The sequence below is a fragment of the Diplotaxodon limnothrissa genome, linkage group LG12 (assembly GCF_057381915.1).
Source record: "Diplotaxodon limnothrissa isolate DT_005_m linkage group LG12, D_limnothrissa_male_GT1.1, whole genome shotgun sequence".
In the NCBI taxonomy this organism is placed as follows: Eukaryota; Metazoa; Chordata; class Actinopteri; order Cichliformes; family Cichlidae; genus Diplotaxodon; species Diplotaxodon limnothrissa.
The window spans coordinates 27,757,118-27,777,702 of NC_140607.1; the positions used below are offsets into that span (position 1 = coordinate 27,757,118).

General features: G+C 39.9%; 1 protein-coding gene across 1 annotated transcript; it reads left to right on the forward strand.

Moving 5' to 3' along the window:
- The first annotated feature begins 2,147 nt into the window (after nt 1-2,147).
- Nucleotides 2,148-19,890, forward strand: lifra (LIF receptor subunit alpha a). The gene is made up of 18 exons (XM_085367419.1): nt 2,148-2,293; nt 10,024-10,243; nt 10,410-10,546; nt 10,858-11,011; nt 11,548-11,826; nt 11,979-12,108; nt 12,985-13,127; nt 13,261-13,409; nt 13,565-13,718; nt 13,969-14,033; nt 14,320-14,551; nt 14,786-14,971; nt 15,915-16,016; nt 16,173-16,319; nt 16,498-16,647; nt 16,825-16,918; nt 17,098-17,164; nt 17,310-19,890. The coding sequence occupies exons 2-18, from the start codon at nt 10,135-10,137 to the stop codon at nt 17,997-17,999; spliced, it is 2,988 nt and encodes a 995-aa protein (XP_085223545.1). The 5' UTR covers nt 2,148-2,293; nt 10,024-10,134; the 3' UTR covers nt 18,000-19,890.
- The last annotated feature ends 695 nt before the right edge of the window (nt 19,891-20,585 follow it).

A 20,585-nucleotide genomic window follows, 5' to 3' on the forward strand; every position in this document is an offset into this window, starting at 1 on the left:
AGCAGGGGGTGGGGTGTCTCTGCTTGGTGTGTAGCCTGCCTGCCTGCCTGCCTGCCTGCCTGCCTGCCTGCCTGCCTGCCTGCCTGCCTGCCTGCCTGCCTGCCTGCCTGCCTGCCTGCCTGCCTGCCTGCCTGCCTGCCTGCCTGCCTGCCTGCCTGCCTGCCTGCCTGCCTGCCTGCCTGCCTGCCTGCCTGCCTGCCTGCCTGCCTGCCTGCCTGCCTGCCTGCCTGCCTGCCTGCCTGCCTGCCTGCCTGCCTGCAGCTTTACGTGAGTAGTGTGGGCCTTGGCAGCAGTAAAGCCAGCTGCTGTTAGTGACAGGGTGAGCTTGTGGGCCCCTGGAAGTGCCTCCTCGTGGAGTTTTTGTTTGGTTGTTGTGTTCTTTGTTGTTGCAACCTTTTTTTTCCCTTTTTTTGGCATGTTATTGTAATACGGCGTTGGCGGCTCCTTATGTTATGATTATCTACAATAAAGACTGTTATTTACTAAGAACACCTGTCTGTTTTCCTTTCATTCTGTTCTGGACTCATTTGTTACTGGTTCCCTCACTCGCATGCCTAGACCCCTTCGGGGGGGACGTAACACTCCCTTATACAGTAATGTACACATATCAACATCATTAAACATCTGGTAGTCATACTGACTTTGGCAGCAGAGGTTTCCCTGAACTTCATCGACTGTGAGAAGACTGCAAAAGAAAAACCCCCAGAAGTGTCGTGCCACCCACAGCGCCAAGATCTTGACATTATTTTCCAGGTTTTTGTAGAGAACAGACTGAAGAGAGAGTTTTTCTACATTCATAATAATTCTATACCACTGCCTTAAAATACACATTTATTATTACACTTTGCGTGATGATAAATGGATAAAATCAGCATTTCTGTCCATCAGTCTGCACAGAACAATAGATTTTCTTTTTTTCCTTTTTTGTATTGAAAATTAAAACTACTTTACAATAGTCTTCAGTCTCTCACTTTAGAACTTTCTAGAATGCATTTGGATTTCGTTACAGTTTTGCTTTTGCTTTTGAATCGTTTGAATGGGATTTATGATTTTCTTTTGTCGGTGGGTCACGCAGGGCGAATCTGAGACTTTTGCCAGCACTAATTCCATGTTGCGTTGGTTGTATGCTTTCGGGTTACCTTTGTCAAGTTTAACAATCACAAAAATCAAAGGTCATTTGTTTTCTGGCGGAAAGACTTTCTTTAAGGATTGCGTCTGGCTTCCTATTTTTAACCAGTCTCTGGTGCTGAGAAGCATGCCCATGCCATGATTCTACCATCACTATCCCTGAAAGGATTCTCATTCTTTATCCATCCCTTATGCTTCTGAGAGCTCTGTCACAGTTGTCTACAGAGAGCTCCTGGGCTTCATACCTTGTCCTGACATCCAGTGTGAATTGTTTGACCTTGCAGGTCTAAAGGTCTCCTTTTTCTAAACTATGTTCAATCAGTCTATTTGGACTAAGCTCTGGTCCAATCTAACAGCTAACTAAAGCAAAGAGAATGAAACAATAAGTGGAAGAATTTTGTTTTAGTACAACATTTAGCTTATTATTTCAAATGACTGAAATTTGTGGAAAAATAAAAGAAATGCTTAAAAAAATGTACACTTTAAAAAGAAAAACTCAGTTTTTTGGGGGGTTATATTTCTTTTGTTTAGTCTGGTTTTATATGCTTTTTCTCTCTATTCTTCATTTTTTTACTTAAAAAATATAAAACACCCAAAAGGGTTGGGCTTTTGATTTTGTATTAAAAAACAACAACAAAAACATTTTCATCAGTTTAAACAAAATGTTTAAAAAGTGTTATATGGATGTCTTTGGAACCACATGACACACGCACAAATTGAAAATAAATAAACAATAAATCAATTCAATTTGCTGTAAGTTGAAAAAACAGGGATTTCACATAACATCACATCTAAACATCGAAGCTGATTTGTTTTTTTTTTTGTTTGTTTTTTTTTTGGTGTTTTTTGTACTATCATAGAGTAATTGTTTTCTCAGGTTTGTCCTGCGTGTCCTGAACGCGGCACGACAACGCCCTCTCCCTGTGTGAACTGCAGGTTACAGGAATCCTATTGGCTAGTCCAGACGTCTACTCGCGGTTCGCTGTATTCCAGTAATCCCAACCCACTCGGGAGTCACTGGGCACGGTCCAACAGCACGGCAGGGACAGGGGCTGGATCGAGAAGATATCGTGGCTCTTTAATTATTTATCACGTCATTAAGGAGCAGGATTAATTGAATATATATCCGAAACATCAACGAAAACCAGTTCTCGTCACATCAGAGGTAATTTCGCTGTTATTTGTGTTCGGACGTCCTGCTAGCGATAGTTCGTTTAGGGCAGCTACTCCAGCTAACAGTGTTTTTCCAAATATCGGTGGCCTGTCTGCGTGTGTGTGGTGGGTGGCTTCTAAGTGACTTTACAATGACTGTCGGCTGACTTTATCCCCTGTTATTATTATCATTAAAACTATTGTTAAGAAGTCAAGGGAAATGAAAAACCGTTCATATTTAGTTACCGTGTAGTTTAATATAATTACAGTGTGTGCGTTTTTAAAGATGCGTTTGCTGTTGCGGTATTCCCCATGCTTCTCACTTGCTAATGCTAATGATGCAAACTGTCCGTCCTGTGATGGTGCAGTTGGGCTGGTCTGTTAAACTGAATCAGCCACAAATTCACATAATAGTTTAAAAACGAATAAATGGATGACGGTTACAGCTTTTGATTGTTTTGCTGTGTATTTGGGACCCACAAATTTGAACTGTGTATGGTGATAATGTATATTTTGTAATTATGGGATTATGGTTTACAGATTGAGAAGTCAGTTTCTTAATCAGGTAGTCAGTGTGTTGCAGTATGGATTGGGCATTTGCCGCCTCTATCTTGTGTCTCTTGGTATAAAACAGGTCCATGTTCATTTTGAAACTAAACTGTGAACAGATAAAAAAAACATGCACAGACAGGTAAAGAGATCCCCTATCTGGGAACATACAGCATGTTCTTACAAAACCCTGGGTGGGTATTTTATCATACTCTATCATACCCTACCCAGTAGCTGCTTAATATTACAGGCAACAGTTCCTACCATTTGTAACACCTAAAAGCAGGGATACAGGCAGCGCACAGTTAAGGTGCCAGTGAATCAGCAGGCGATCCTTCTTAAGTGTTAAAGTATCTGCACATGACAAGTGAGGCAAATGATCCCTTGTTGCATTTTATTTATTTATATCTATTTGTTCAAACCTAACAGAAAGCTGTCACCCTGTTATTTTCAACGTCTTCATCTTTTCAGTAGTAGTAATAAGAGTTATCTTCTGTATCCTCTTCGTACATTACTTTTATTAAATTCTGATGGATTTAATAAAAATGGATACATTATTGCATCATGTAGTCTAGTAGTTTTATGACTCAACATGGGACATACAAGCAGCAGACACCATAACAATCTGGAAAAATATGTTTCACCTACCCCTAACTGGGAGGACAATAGGTCCCCTGTTGGTATGTTTGCTTTGCAAATGGTCACTTGGTTGTTTCCGCTAGAAGCTAACCTACTGCTAGTTTGCATAGTTCTCTTTTTGGCTTGCTTGATTTAAGCTGTAGACAGTGTGTGTTTATTTGGCTTAAGTCAGAAGCTAGGAAGCAAAAATGTAAAAACAAATTATATGAAGTGAGCTGTACTCACTTCCAGTTGTTTTTTTAGATTAGCATTTTCATCCATAAAGAACTACAGGGAATAGGGAAGGAAGGAAGGAAATGCCTTGTGGTTGACATCCAAAAGCTACACACACACACACACACACATACACACACAGAGGACTCAATGTCTTCTTTCCACTGAGGTCAGAGCACCGACAGTTCACACGGACATTCATTTGGTAACTTTCCCTGTTTTCACTTATTCTCCAACAAGCATCCGGTCTTCCCCTCTTCCCATTTAAATGTCGAACATAAGTAGCTGAAGCTTTAGCTCGTGTTTCAAAATGTCACCTCAGCTACATAGAGCCACTCAGTGCTTACTTCTTTGGTCACAGTGGTCACTGTATGACAGAGTAATGGCAGCTTTGCTGAGCGTAGGCTGAGAACAGGCAGACAACTGTTTCCCTGGATTTGGCAAAGGAAAATCTTATCAAAGGTTTTGATTGCCTTTTGTTCAAATAGTATGCATCTGTATGTACATATGAGCAGACATAAAAATGATAAGCTCATGCAATATAGTCCGCTACCTGGGGCAAAATGCTTACTGACAAAACATTGCAGCATATAAAAGGTTTATCAAACAAAGTTACATCTATTTAGGTAGGTGTGGTATTTTTCTAAGCTTTTTGTAATGTTTTGCTTGAGTAGTTGCTTTTTAGCTTAAAGCAGTGGTGGTTTGGTGTAATTTTGGCTTTGGCTCTCATTCATTTTTATTTTCGTCCTGGTCTCAGTTCTAGTGGGAACAACGATCCCTTTATATGATCTTTAAACGTCAGGATGTCTTTTGGTACATTTACAGGAGACAGATTAATAACTGTTACTCTTACTGTGAAAAGCATTTCTCATGTTCTGTTGGTGTGGGGAAAAATATTGTTGGAATCTGGAAACTTGTAACTATAATAGTCTTATTATTACTTTGTGTCATATGAAATAAAAACAAGGTTTAATTATTAACTCCCCTGGGCAAAGGACAAGTGCACTAGCCAAGACGCATACAAACAAACCCTTGGGAGAAAACAAGCACCTAACTTTGCGTCTGTCAGTAACTGTTTGTATTATTTGTGACTTGTGAACTCCCTGAAGCACTAGACATGGGAAATGGGTGTTTGAAGTACACTTGGATATTTTCCATGGCTTTCCCCTAAACGTGGCTTTACACAGCTGCACAGTGTGGTGGTGTGGATAGAGGCGCAGGCTCAAATACAATGGCTTGTGTTTCACTGATTGTTCATTTCTTTGGTCCCGCTGTATTAAAAAGCAATGACAGCTCTGCTGACTGCAGGCTGGAACAGACGCAAAGATTGCCTCCACATTTGGCTAAAGATAATACTATCAGTCACAGGGCCTCATTGCTCTTTCCAGTCTGTATTTGTAAGGTCATTTGTGCAAATGAACAAGGGCAGAAATCACACAACCACAAAGTATCTCCCATTGCCTGAGGCAGATTAAAGTGTAATTCATCATAATATTTATGTATATAGACAATAAGAATTTTGTAATATTTTGAGGTGTTTCTGTCCAAGCACAGGTAATTCTGTCTCTGTCTTCTTTTTCAGTTTAGTTTTCAGTTTTTGTTCAGTTTTATTTTGTCTCCTGGCCTTGCTTGTAGCATCAATAAGAATCACATAGCAATAACAGTTTATCTTCATACTTTTCTCAGTTCTTGTGTTTTAGTTTGACACTAGAGTTAAAAGAGTCAGTTATGGTGGCCCTGAAAGATCAAACACACTGCAACTTAGAAAAACACCAGCAAATAGAAAATTGCTGCAAAATACACAAAAAAAAGAATGGAAATTAGCCCAAAACATACTAATTCTGCTGTGAGGGAGAAAATGATGCAAGTTAATTTGTGTTTTATTTGCATGGTTTGCTATGACTGTTAGCTTATCTCCCCAAAAACACTTCCTTTGTGTTTTGTGAGGCTTTTTATGAGCTTTTCTATGTTTTTTCTCTTTCTGTTGTGTTTTAATCAGTTCTGTTTTGCTTGCTTTTGCAGCACTTTTCTTTTTTTGTGTGTTTTGCTACGTTGCAGTGCTTTTGACCTATCAAGGCCACTACAGTTAGTAGTATCAGTTAGTAATCGTCAAGTTCTAATAGGTCTCTGTGGACAAACATTTGTCATTTACTATAATCACAGATCACTTACAATCTACAGCTCGTCAGACGCCGCATGTAAATTCCCAGATGGGCTCTCATGTATACATAGATGTACTGATTCTTGCCATGGACATGCCAGTAACTGTGTTTATGGCGCAGTCCCTAAAGTACCAGTAACTGGAGTACATCTCTCCTGTACTTTGGATTCTTAGAAATGGTAGCTTCATTTGACAGTCAGTCCTGCCTGTGGTGTTTTGCGTGGGAGTATACCTGGACAATCTTCATGGCTTTTCAGAGCCTCTTTACGCAGCTGCATATACAGCCGGGAGTAAACTGTGGTGTGGAAAGAGGTGGCAAGCTTGAAGTCACGGTGTTGTCTTTGAGGTGAGTCTGCGCTTTCCTAAAATAGGGTTACTGCAGGCATACAGATGAGGTTTAGGCTTAGTTTTTAAGTAACAACATCCTTGTGGTTTTTGTTGTTTGTGGTCACATTCATCACTGCTCCAAAGACAAGAGCCAGAGCTCAGCAGAGAGGTATTGATTTGTGTGCTGATGTGCATTTTTAGCTATCAGTTTCTTGGATGAGATTTCCCAGAATGTACAGACACCCCCCCAATGCCCTCACTTCCCATCAGTGCAGCCTGTTTAAAAAGAGAAATTGCTGTTGTTTTTGTCTTGTACCCTGAGGCTCAAAGAATTGTGTTGGGGCTTGTAAAACATTTCAACGTGGTGTGAAAATTTGGAAAAATAATCCTCAAAGAAAGGAGAATGCCCTCTCACGTGGGAAACCACAAAACATGGAATAAAACTGTTGTTTTGGTGTAAAAATGTGTAATAGACTGACTCCACTCAGCTGTATTTATATTGAACAGTTCCTCTGAATTTCATGTGAAGTGCACTTTAATGGCAGGAAAAAAACAGAAGATTTTTGAACTGCTATAGCCAGCTCTGCAGAAAGTCCCATTAAATAAATCACATTAATACTGCTGGGTTTAGTGTGCTTTTTGAATGCAGAAGAAGCAGCTGCTTAGAAAGGAAAATGCAATTGCTATGCATGCAGAAAGAGCTAGATCGATGACCGCGAGGTTTATTTATTCACGTGTCATGTCTAAATCACAGCCAACAAACAAACATGAAGATATCTGTAACTACTTTAGGAGTCAAAAGAAAAAAACTGATCTTTAAATCCACTGACTGCTGGTCTACTGTGTAGATTGATGTTTCAGTTAATGACTGCCATAGCCTATAGCTTTAACAAAGAACTGTAGTGTTAAGAAACAAACACAAGGCTTTCAAGATTTGAAGCAGATTATAAATTTGTTCTAATTTATTCCCTCTGCCAGGATAAATAGAATCTTTTTCTTATCTTATGTTGAATCTGTCCTTGACACAAAAGAGTTATGAAATCCAGTAGCTCTCGTACTCTTGTGGTATTTGCAAAGTTTGCAGTGGGCCATGTCATGAATTAATGAAACAGCCATCTAAAAATATATCCGCATGATGCTGCACGGTCATACTCAATGTCACTATGGAGTACTGATAGGATCACTTATTTGGCAACGAGGCTTAAGGTTTTGGCAGGAATTGTTTGCTCATCTATTTGAAACATGTCACGTTATTGCTGCAAAGGGCTTGGTTGTTTTTCAGAGGCGTGTTTTTGTCAAGCTAAAGAGACGTTTGAGGCCTGCCCCAGCCTGTCTCGAGGGAAACCAGATGAACTGCAAATGTCAGTGATGGTTCAAAACACAAGAACTGAGATTTATATGCGTACACAACCACATGCAGGTTCATCGGGGTTAAGACTCGATTATTCCGTCCCTGTGCACTGCGACACATTTTGTGTTAAATTATCTAACTTTAGAAGAAAATCAGGCACCCAATGTACACCATACATGAGTCACGACTTAAAGTTTATGTTTGCAAGTATTTTTATGTATTTAATCATATTTTAAAGAGGGTGCAAAAAATATTTTTGTTCTCACATGTTGTGAAATGATAAATGCCTGTCTCATTCTTCTTAAGCTGCTTCTGCCAGACAAACTGGCAGTTTTATCTAGCAGAATGAATAAGCTGTTTGCTGTAGAGCTATCTAGAATACCAATTTATGTACTTGCATATTTGATAGCAATCTACAATAAGCTTTGGTCAGTGGGTGGAAAGATTCATGTCTGATTAGCTGAGAAAAAGAAAATCGTCACTCAAAGACAAATTTAGAAGCAGCAGAATGTGTCGTACTCTGCAGCGCAGGCCTGTGTCTGCTCTGAGCCTGGTAGAGTGCAATGGGGATGTGAACATCACTCTTGATGACAGCACCGCTGTCAATTTTTCAATAGGGACTAGGAACGCTTGCCAGATCTATTAACAAAGCTGCTAAGTTGGCAACAGTGAAGTCCTGTAAGTTACAGGGAGGTCAGGGGTCAAACTGAAATGTAATGTATTACACAATTTAACAAAAAAATAAAAAAGTAGAATTCAAAATCCCAAAAAGTTGCAGAGTATTTGAGTGCAGCTGTGGTTTACCATAACAGCTGTGAACGATTTGTGTGGTTTTAGAGGGCAGCCAAACAGACGGTGAGCAGGCCGAGGTGGTACAGATTTTTGACTGGCAGTACCTGTGGAAGGAGTTTTGTTGACATTAGAATTGAATACACTCTGACATTCCATTTAGTGAAAATAAATGGTTGGGTTGATATTTCCCTGGAAAAGATAGCTCTGCGTTGTTGTACAAGTTATCTTCAGCTCGATCTACACTGCTGCCAGCTGCCTTTACATGCAAGTGTGTCTACTCAGCTTACATTACTTTCAATTAACCCAAAGTCCTGGTAGGAATAGTTAAATGTGCTCATCTATCATAGACTATATATAAAAGTTGGACATAGGTTGGAGGTCTGTCTGTTTGTATAGAGATGAATGGAAAAATGACCCGTTGGCTCATTTTATCCATGATCACAGTAAATACCTTCCCAGTGGTTTTATAGTCTCAGCCCGTAGTTTAAAGTTTTATTTAATACAACCTAAAGATCATTTATTAAATTGTTAGAATAAAAAAGGGGATAAAGTATGGCGTACTTTAGGGTGGACCTGCTTTCTGATTCATAACTCACTTTGTGTGAGCACACATTGGCCCACAGTGGCTAAGTCGTAATGCCCACAAAGCTCAGCTCAAAGCCTCAAGACAGGACTAACTGGTAATGTTGCCATAGCTACATCAATCTTTTATATTGCACAATGATTTTAGTCAGTGGCTTTAATCTGTAGGGTCAAGCAATGCAAGATTATATGTAGAGCACCTGTTAAATGCACAAAAAGTTCCAGCTGCATGGCATACATGTTCTTGTCTTGTCTGACCCACAGCTGTGGGGCTGTATGGTGCTGTGGATAACGTGTGCAAAAGATCCTCATTTCGAAACCGGGAGGAGACACAGAGTCAGCCTTGGGGCGTTCAAAGCTAGTGTACTGGTAGTGCCGGTTCAAAGCCTGGGTAAGTGGGAGGTTTGTGTCAGGAAGGGCGTCAGGCATAAAGTCTGTGCCAAATCAAACATGCAGATACGTCCGGCAGCCAAAAGAACCTGCAATGCTGGTGCCACAGTTGTCTTTGTATCCAGTTTGTCTGTATCTTTCTGATTGTTCATAAGTCCGGTTGATAGGAGCAGTGTTAAATCAAAACCCTCCAAAACGGCTTAGAAAAAATAAAAAACTAGGACCTTTAAGAGGAGGACAAGTACAGGATAATCCAAATACCAGGAACAGGAGGATTTTCATAACCAGTGTGTGTGATGTGTGTGCTTAAACAGCTGCCACGGCGAAGTTTTTGGGTTTTTTTTTTTTTTTTTCTCCTTACGGTTGACTTTTCTTGGCAGTTGTACATCTGGCTTTGGCAAGAAGTAACATAAGAATGGCAGCTTGCAGTGAGGTATTGCAAAAATTGAAGTCAGTTCAACACATTGGTCCCCAGTGAACCCAGCAGTGTCAGAAACAAACCTAAAGAACATTTCTTAAAAACACTGCGTGCCAGAATATTTTCATGGAAAAAACATTATGTTTACATGACTTCAACCCGGACAGCTTCACAGTGTCCCCAAGTAACTCTCGGTCATTAGCATTATTTTTTTTCACAGCCAGGCTGTTATTTTCTTTTTTTAATAATATCTATGTTTTAACATGATACATGATACATTTATCGTTGTTTTGAACTCTGTCCTTCTGGGTTTTTCCACAGGCCTTCCTCTGTATAGGTTTTGCCTCTCAGGATGTTTTAACACGGTAGTGTAGTGAAGAGGACCATCACTTCATCAGGATCTGTAAGCGGACGCTTGGCCAGTAGATAAAAATGGCTCACTTAAGTCTCACTCCCACCTCAAAGCTTATTAGCAGTGGCTTTGTCTGGCTCCTGTGGATTGTCCTGGGGTTTTCGACTTCACACACTCATGCAGATACTGGTAAGAACTGAAACACGTGAAGGAAACCTTAACTTTAATAAATCGGATATTCTGCTCTGCTGAACTCATCTAATGTTGAAGGTTTCTTTAATTCTAAGAAGCCATTTAGAGTTAAACTGTGTGTCCTATAATCACTAAACCCTGATGGGATTTTTTTTCCCCCCAGGCCTTACAGTACCTCAGCGGGTGACGCTGTCTCCTAACTGGTACACACAGGAACTCTCCATATCCTGGTTGGGAGGAGGCGCGACGACCTTTGACGTCATCATTCTAAGAACTGAATTCAATGAAACTGTCTTCTATGTAAGAGCACTTCATTTTCTACGAACTTGTTTTGTCATGGAATTTTAAAGCAATTGTAGTAATTATGAGTGTAGGAAGATTTGCTGTACTGGTAACATTGTTTTGAAAATCATCTTTGGTATTTGTATAGTATTTTTTTTTTTTCAAAAGGGAATCGTCATCTTGTGCTGCATATTTTCCTGTAGTGATTGCTTTGATTTTACGTGAACTTTAGGTTTTGTGTGCACTAAGTAGGTGATTTCTTCTCTATGACGGTCGCAATATTTCACCAGTTACTTGTTTGAACTGTGCATTCTGTGTATGTTCTGTAGGAGACAGTCTCTCCGACAGTGAATAAGGTGAGTGGTCTGCACCAGTGGACGTGGACTTCAGTTAACCCCCTGGAGTGTACCTCCCTGTCAGTCAAAATCCGCTCAAGAGATGGGCACACTACAAGTGAATGGAGTCAGACTGAGACACTTCAAGGTCAGTGGCACGGATGTATATTATAGACCATCAGTAATTAGTTAAAACCTAAGTAATAATAATAATAATACATTTTATTTAAATAGCGCCTTTCAAAGCACCCAAGGACACTGTACAACAGATAAAAACTGGAAATATACACAATGATAAAAATAGAAGATAAAAGTTAAAACATACAGAAATTTAAGAATAGGCAATTTTAAACAGATGAGTTTTGAGGGTGGACTTAAAAAGAGAGAATGAACTAATATTTCTGAGGTCCGGGGGTAGGGAATTCCAAAGTCGAGGGGCAGAGCAGCTAAAGGCCCTCCCTCCCATTGTGATCAGACGAGCAGAGGGAACAGAGAGAGAAAGAGAAGATGAAGATCTAAGTACCCAGTTAGTATCCTGTTGGCATGTTCTCATTAAGGCCTCATTCTTTTAAAATGTATACCTCCTAAAATATTTGCCTTGTGCATATCAGTGTCTTTTTACACCTTACTACTCTCTTAACTCAATTTTTTTTTTATTCTTTCTCGATCTGTTTTCTATTTCAGGAAATGATCACCCCAATAGTGAGCAGAGAGTTAAGGTATTTCCCCAGGACAAAGTTTTACCTGTGGGGGCCAACATCACCTTCTGTTGCATTTTGGATGAAGGGATGGTCTTAGATAAGCTAAAGTACGACGGGAACACCACGAGCGTGACACGACTGAGCAGGCGGACCTATTCCACTACAGTGTTTAATCTGGTGGCCTCTCGCCAGTCAGGGAGCAACATGCTTTGTTTGCCAGAAGACAAGGAAAAACTGTATGGAGCCGTTGTGTTTGTTGGATGTAAGATAAACACGTTTGAAATATGTTTAGATCTAATCTGGGTTAATGTTTTGGGCATGGCAGAAAAATACATTCATTTATATCTTTTAATATTTACGACTCTAAAAATGTGACTGAGATTTTTTTTTTTTTTTTTTTGCCCACATCCCCAGATCCACCACTGCCCATTGATTTTAAATGTGAGACTCATGACTTAAGATCAGCTGTGTGCCAGTGGGGTAAAGGACGAAACACTCACTTGTATGGCAGTCAACGAGGAACTCGCTACTTTGTGAACAACAGGTACGCAGTCTCACTCACAAAAGGGAACAGTAGAACTGTACAATCACTCATTCACAGAAAACATCTGCAGGTTCTAGAATACATGGACATTACAGGGAACCTTTACCTGTATTTTACAAACAATCCTACATCCGTCCAAACCTGTCCAAACCGCATGTTGGATGTTTCTTTTTTGCCACCTAAAGCTTTTTATCCAGTGTGAGCACAAAAATGATTTGTCCAGTAGGTCACAGAAGCAAAAGGGTCCAACTGCAGTGCCTTAAACCTCTCTCCTCAGGCAAGAATAACATATATAAAATGTACACGTGTGCTGCTCATCAACTGGCATTACCTGCATGATTATAGGCAGAACTTTTTCAGTGAAGAGCTGCGATGATGCTCTCCACAGTACCGTGCCAGCAGTTTTCTTCCAGATAAAAATGCTATGAACCCAGGATGGAAAGAAAACAGAAGATTGTTTTACAAAATTAGATGTGAAAGCCCTTTCAGCTTTTATGTCCAAGACTTTGCTTTTAGCCATCATCGGGTCACACTTAGTTTGTATTTGAACAATGTGTTTATATTATTTATGACAGTTCCTCTGCCTTTCTCTAAAAATCCTTTTTTTTTGTACGGGAAAAAAAAACTACTGGGAGAGGAAGACGAGAAATATAAAACACTTAGGCAAAGAGACCACTTGCCTCTGTGAGTCCATGTGATAGCAGATTGGCACACTTCCAAGCCTTTTACAGGAATAGCTTGAACGCTGGCCAAAATGTTTTTCATTCTGTGCCTTTTCTATATGTTAGAAAGACAATTTGAAGTGATTACATTTTATTGTGAATTGCTATACTTACAGCAAATCTAATTTTTTGTGCCTTTTTTTTTTTTTTTTAGGGACTGCAGTGAGGTCAACCAAGATGTGGGACAGAAAGAAGCAACCTGTACTTTAGACACATGGGAGGGTAACTGGACACTGGTAGCTAAGAATCTTCTCGGTCAGTACAGCCTCACGGACACTGCTGAACTCAGTTACAGAGGTAGGTGGCTCAACTTTAGCTTCTCTCCATCACTGCACATACTCTTCTGGTAAAACAGACATATAGAAATCAAAAATATATAAAAAACACTTTTTTCCTTTTCTGATGTTGTTGAATCTTTCTTCCTCCTCAGTGTGTCCAGTGGCGCCAGATCTGCTGAGCGTCGTTGCCGATGCCTGGAATGCCTCTTTGTCGTGGCATTGGAAGTACGACAGTTATTCTTCCTTGGCACTTGTCTGCCAGGTTGAGATCACTGCAACAGAGGACGAAAAACTAATAAAGGTGAGAAGTCTGCGCTTGTGTATGTTGTGCAATATGTCAGACATCATCACTTTGATTCTTCTAGGACTGCATCCTACCACATTGCCCTCAAGAAATGCGAGGTCATGTAGGATGTTCTCTCATTCGTGCTTATAAAATCGAATGTCTGTTTCCAGCGTGTTTTCTCTGGTGTGGGTCTGAGGTCTGTGTTTCTGTCGGGCCTGTATCCTGATGAGCACTACAGTGTTAAAGTCCGCTGCGGTGCCCAGCAGAATTTCTGGAAGTGGGGAAACTGGAGCAAACTGTCTTCCTTCAAAACTAAAACCTATGGTAAATTATTTATTTGTGGTGTTGCTTATTTTGGCAGAATTAGGGATTCAAGTGTTTATTATTTCCTAATTTTATCAATCAGTAATTTTTTAGTGATTAATTGTTGGGTGTCTGCCTGAATTAATTCAACTTTAAGGAAATCTAGGAAGTAAATTTGTTGCTAAATACTGGATATTTGAAGTCCTCATTTCTATAGGACTAGAGTCTCTGAAATGTAACATAACGTTTGTATGTTTTTGACTTTTCTCAGTTCCCGATACCCCAGATGCTTGGATATGGTTGAACACAGATAACACCGGGAAGGTTGTTTGGAAGGTAATGTGTCCTTTTTTTTTCTTTTTTTTTTTTCATCTTTGACTTGAGCTGTTTTAGATTTACATGGTCATTATAGACAATTTGCTTTATGCATGTATAATTGGAAAGAGCACAGATTCATCATGTTGACTACAGCTATAATGCACAGACAAGTAACATGTGCATTTTCATTCGTTATCCTGTTTCGTTTTACCACTTTGACACAGGTCACTGTTTAACGTACCATGAAATGTACCCCAATAAGAAGAAAGCGATTTAATATAATTTCTTTCCTGATCTCCTTTAGCCTCTAACACGAAGACAGAGCCACGGTAAACTGACACAATATGAAGTTTTCCTTTGGAGTCCTGAAGAAAATCGAGCACTTGCGCCGGCTGTAACCTTGCCACCGAATAATTGGTCCATGCCAGTCAACCTCACAGAAATCGCTTTCTTCAGCAATAACGGCAGCGTCGTAGCAAAAGTAACTGCAAGGAATGATGCGGGATCTTCTCCACCTGCAAGAGTACATTTGACAAGTATGTGAAAGTGGAGGGAGTGTGTGTGTGAGATGTTTATCTTATATTTCAACAGCACACTTGACCTAATGTGACATTGCTGGCAGCTTCTAAGGAGAACTTTCTGGTGTTTTAGCGTCTGCTTTCACTCGTATAACATGCGTCGTTGTTGAAACCCTAAAGTAGCACTCTGTTGTGTAGAAACAGTGAATAGATGTGGCTTCTACATTGCTAAGCTTGTTTTCATCCTTCCAGGTGTGGAACCCCTTGCTGCGCCCAGGATAGTTTATACAGACCAAGGTTTTCCCCTGTTCTGGGAAAACAATGCCAATGCCACCTGTGGATATGTGGTAGAGTGGCTTGATGCCTTCTGCCCACAAGACTGCCCTGTAGAGTGGATTAAGTTGCCTGCTGGAACCACTAATGTTTCCATTGAGTCAGGTATGCAACAACTGTCAGCCTGTGAAAACGGAGCATTGATTTCAGTGGATTTTAGCACTGTGCTGTATGTGTTTTGATTGTTGGTACAAACTTTGTTGTCTTTCTGTTAGTATTATTCTTGACTGTGTATAGTAATTTCAGGTCTTTTCAGACACGGAATAGATAATATTGCTGTTTTCTAGTTTTCAGAGATGAGCCATTTTTATACTAACGTTCCTCATAGCTCCATTCAAAACAGCCAACAGCATTGATAGGAGGCAAAATTACTGACAGTATTACTACAGTGTTACTACAGTATTATGTGTTGTATTATTATGTGTTGGCAATTATTAAAATCTAACTGTATGTAATTGCTCACCTGATTGAAGTGAATTACACATCAAGTGTTTGCTTGCAATCAATCTTGTCTCTGTGTCTCTTGCAGGATAATTTGTTAAAGTTACTGCGCTTGTGCTAGATACACAACTCTCAAACTTTGTTACTGATGGATTCGGGAAGCTGCAACTATGTGATGAATTGTTAACTTGCTAATCTGACCTGTCACTGGTACTGTGACTGAAAGCATGTATCTCGTGGCAAAGGTTTGTTTAGGCATTCTCCAAAACACTGATATGTTTTAATGAGCTGGGAAACTCAAGATGTTGGAGGGACACCCGTGCAGTTGCAGTCTTGTGACTGCAAGTAGTCACTCTTGTGCTAAAAATGTTTGCGTAAAATGTGCTTGGCTCGAGGTTTATGGAAAAGTGGTCAGAGCGTGCATTCTGATATGGAGAGGTCACATTCAGATTAACAGGAGAGAGTACGCGTCAGAAAGAGGTTTAAGATATTAAGATGATTTTCAGCTTACAACAACCTCAGTGACCTCAAATAACTCCACTGAAAGGGGCTGTCGAATTTTAAATTGTGTTGCATAACGCACAATAATCTGTTTCTCTGTCATCAGCTACGTTCCAGCCAGGTGTGAGATACAACTTGTCCTTGTACAGCTGCTCCTCAGATGCCAGGGAACTGTTGAAGCGCTGGCAGGGATACACGCAGGAGCTGGGTAGGGATACCGCTGCACACTGAAAGCTTATCTTTAAAAAACAAACAAACAAGCAAATAAACAAAAAAAATGGCGCTGTGTGTTTTAATCGCGGACAACTTTTCTCCTTCTCGCCATGCTCCTCCAACCTTTTCCCACCTTTTGTGGTTTCCACAGTCCCTTCTGTTGCTTTGACTCTGTCAGCCAGTCAGCAGAACGCTGATATTCTTCTCACCTGGAAAGAGATTCCACTGGTGAACAGAAGAGGCTTCCTCCTGGGCTACAATATTTACAACAGCACTGGTTACCAGTTCAAACTACTAGGTATATTTATGATTCTCCTCCTGTTTAACCAATAAAACTGTTACAGTACGATACTTTAAAAGGACAAAGATCATGAATAATTATGATTTTGCAGTTCATCACAATGTGTGCATTTTGCTTCTGGTTAATACTTTTCTTCTTCTTTTCTCTCCTTACTCGTTCATTACCCTTTGAACAGAGAATGTGTCTGATCCAGAAACGATGAGCTACACAGCAAAGGATTTCGCAAAGGGTTTCATTAAGGGGACCTTCAAATTTACTGTCAAGGCCTACACTGCAGCAGGGGAGAACACAGGCACCACTGCCACTGTAACAATAGAGCCCTACAGTACGTAAATATCTAGTTTTATTTATTATGTCAGTCTGTCAGCATTATTAAAGATTCTCATGTATGATGCATGCATCTATGTGTGTATGTATATATGTATCGATAGCGTAATTTGTACTTAGATGTAGGTAAATTGGTAGTGTAGCATTTCTAATACTCTTTGTCCTATCCTGACAGCTGATTGGCTCATCTTGGAGATCTTGACTTCTTTGGGGCTTGTAACTTTATTACTGGCCATCGTCACTTTCACTTGCTACAAGAAAAGGAAGTGGTAAGACTGTTGTGCTGCTATTTTTGCTAGTCTTTCTCTCTTGTTTGCATGTATGCAAGAGATGATTTTATAATTCAAGGCAGCAATGCAGAGCATCTTTTTTTTTATTTTTTTTTTTTTTATTATTATTCAGGCACTTGATATTCTAAATGTTAAAATTAAAATTCTGCTCCTACCAGGGTAAAGAAGGCATTCTATCCAGATATTCCAGAGCCCAAGCTTCCCAGTGATTGGCCCAGGACACGGGTACAGTATTAGCTTAATCCAGTATGATCCTTAGAAACTTCCTTGTGCTTCCTTTGTGATTACAAAAGCTCATTCCCTGTTTTTTATGTGTTATTTTTTTATGCTGTCTTGTGAAACTATATTTAACTGACTCTGTCTCTTTCAGGGTCCATTGGACGTGAAGCCATCTCCCCACAGCATGGTGTGTGTTGTAGAAACACCTGAGTATGATTGTATTAAAGATATGCTTGTTGCCATTCCTGAGGAAGATGAGGATGATGCAGGGCAGGGAATAGGAGATGAGTCAGTTGACACAGATGAACCAACGTCATTACGCTACTATAACCAAATGGTAGATGAGCGTCCCATAAGGCCACGTTTCCCAGACTCGTCTGCTTCTTCTATATCGTCTATGAGTTCAGCTCACACCGATGTGACATACACAGGGATCCAGACCTCAGGGTCTTCTTTGGTCCTCCAGCTGGATCCACAGGGTTCTTCCGAGTGCCACCAACCCCAGCTTGATCGGTTGGTCAGCTATGGAGGAGGAGGCTATCGACCTCAGATGCAACCTAGAGCCCCAAGTGATGACATGGATCTGCCTTCACCCGAGTCTTTCCTAGAGCCACAGGCTGCCTGTTCTGGCGGCTACAAGCCCCAGGGCTCCTGGCAGTTGGACTCTCCCGTGGATGCTGCAGAAATGGGCAGCCTGGCACCTTCACTGGGATCCCCTACCTCTGTTGCTTCCACTCAATTCCTTCTCCCGGATGGAGAGGAGAATACAGGGGAGAAACGACAGCTCTCGTCTTCAGCAGCATCCTGGCTCACAAACCTGCTGTCATCAACAAAACCATGAGATCATCTCTCTCTCAGTACTAGTCGCCAGGTCAGGGGGTTTAATGTGAAACTATTTTCATCATTACTGTTACCAGTGTCATGTATCGCAAGGCTAAGCCACATAGTCTAGCTAAGTATCCCTTCTGATGTAGCACTACATGATTGTTGCATTTCGACAGCAGCAGTTAATAAGTCATTTTCTGACGTTTATGCCAAACACGTAGAAATGTGTCTTGTTATTTTCTCGTCCTTGGATTATGAATATAAATCTGTATATTTATAAATCAAAACATTTCTATCATGGCAGCAAAACTCCTCAAATGATTTGTTCATACCTCTCCTCTTTCTACCATACTATATATGCACCCTCTGGAGACCCGGTGTCTGATCTGTGACTTTGTGTGATGGGCATTTCCAAATGGCATTTCCTGTGTTTAGTGTGCTTACCTTTCTTTCTTCCTTTCTTTCTTTTGGTGATGTAAGCTTTACTCACTTCTCACTACAGAGAAAAACTGAATGCAGCACAGCTTCAAACTTTATAATGGCACCTGAAAATACTTTATAAGTACCTTTTAGGAAAGGAGCAGTTTTAATTGTTCATGTCTTCTGCTGTTCCACCATTGGTTTAATCTTACCTGCTTTGAGACAGCTACAGGACTGAAGCTCAAGTCCTCTCACATGTGATTTACAGTTCACAAATAACTGTTGAAACAGGGAGATATCAGTGGAACTATGCACTTATTGATGAGAATCATCTTTAGTTTACACAGATGTGGGTGTGGTGCTTTGTATTATGGTCTGGAAATATATGGGTGATAAACCCATCGGATATACACTGTTATAAGCTAAAAACATGAATACAAAGTGATGTATTATAATGAACAAACACACGAATATGTAATGTTTTCTTGCCTTCTGTTTTGCCTTCATTACTAGTAGAGTTTTTTTTTTGTTTTTTGTTTTTTTGGGGGGGGGGGTTTGCCGCGAAACGGATTTCACGGTCAGGCTGATACTTGTATTATCCTCCGAGATGATGATTGATATTATACATTTTCAACTGATGCGAGTTAGTTGGGTGGGTAATCAACGTTTTCAAAATTCAACGCTTCCAATGCTTTGCACCATCAAATTTCACACATTGCCTTATTACTCATAAATGTTGCTGTTAACAATGTCTTACGCTAGTGTGATTCAGAATTGACTGAAAGTGCACTGTATTTCAGTATCTGGATCCCACCCACACTTTAGTTTAATGTACAGGAGATGTCATTTGTCATCAGTTTTAGTGAGTGCTATGGCTTCTCGGTGTGTCGGTGTGGATTGCGAAGATTTCTTTGGTTTCTTTAGAGAGTTCTGCACAAGAACTTAATATCATTTTGGTAGGCTGTGTTTATGTGTTTACTGTCTTTTGGTCTGCAGTACATTTAAACAAATGTTTTATAATAATATATATATATGCCGCCTTTTAAATTCTATGGTTAGATAAAGGGACCAAAGAAGAGAAATGATAGATAATGACTAGAAATGCTCATTGAATACAAATGAGTATAGAAAGCTTATAATTTGACACAATAAGCAAGATGTATTGTTTTCTTCTCAGTGCCTCCAGCCAACAAGCTTTAAGCAAACCTACTGTGACGTGAATCATGACGTAAACGAACTTTAACTCTGTCTTCACAGACGAACTGATAACAGGCAGGCAGTCAGTCCTCTTTGACTACTGAGAAAATTGTATCCCCCCTTTCTTTCTCTCAGAAAACTGCTCTGAATTTTCATTTATGAGGCGACAGCTTGCATCAGTACTGAATAAGCCACTTTCAGTATAGGAGATCATAATCTTCCAAGATTATTTTAAAGAGGGGATGTAACTCTGAGTATTTAAACATGGCTGCATATTCTGTTCCTTCGAAGCTTGCTTTTTTTTTTTTTTTTTTTTTTAAACAAGCAGTGCTTCGAAGGTTATAAGTTACAGTGTGTTACAGGATTTATGTTGATTTTGATCAACAGACTGGCACCTTTTTATTGTCCTGGAAATCTTATTATTAATGCAACAAACTGTACATAAGTGTGATTTTCTGTTTTCCCCTTACTTTCTTGCAATACAAAATCTCCTGATGTTTTATATAAAATGGCATTATATTCCCTCTACTATTTAGTTAATGAGAGGAAAATTCAAACAGAGTCAGATTTGAAATATATATTTGTTGTATATAAAGTGAATAAGAATTGTGATCCTGTTTTTTTTTTTTTTTTTTTTAGCTTACTCCGCTTTGCATTGCTATCTTTCCATAGGAGATTCGCTTTGCCAGACAAAGTGTATGTAAGGCTAGAGATCTCTTCATTGCAGCTGCAGACGAGCAATTTTTCTTTAAAGTTTCCGCTGTTTTCTGAGGTTCATCTTCATTTTTAATGAGTGTTTACACTGTAGAATTTTTGAATATGTGCTTTGTATACCAGTGTAAACTTGCTGCTTTACACATCTTCCTCGTTGGCCTCGGATGTCTTTGTGAAATTGATGCATGCTATCTAAAATATCACAACAAAACAGTGGCTTGTAAACTTCTCGTTTATGTTGCCATATGGCTTGGAAACTAACACTTAGTGT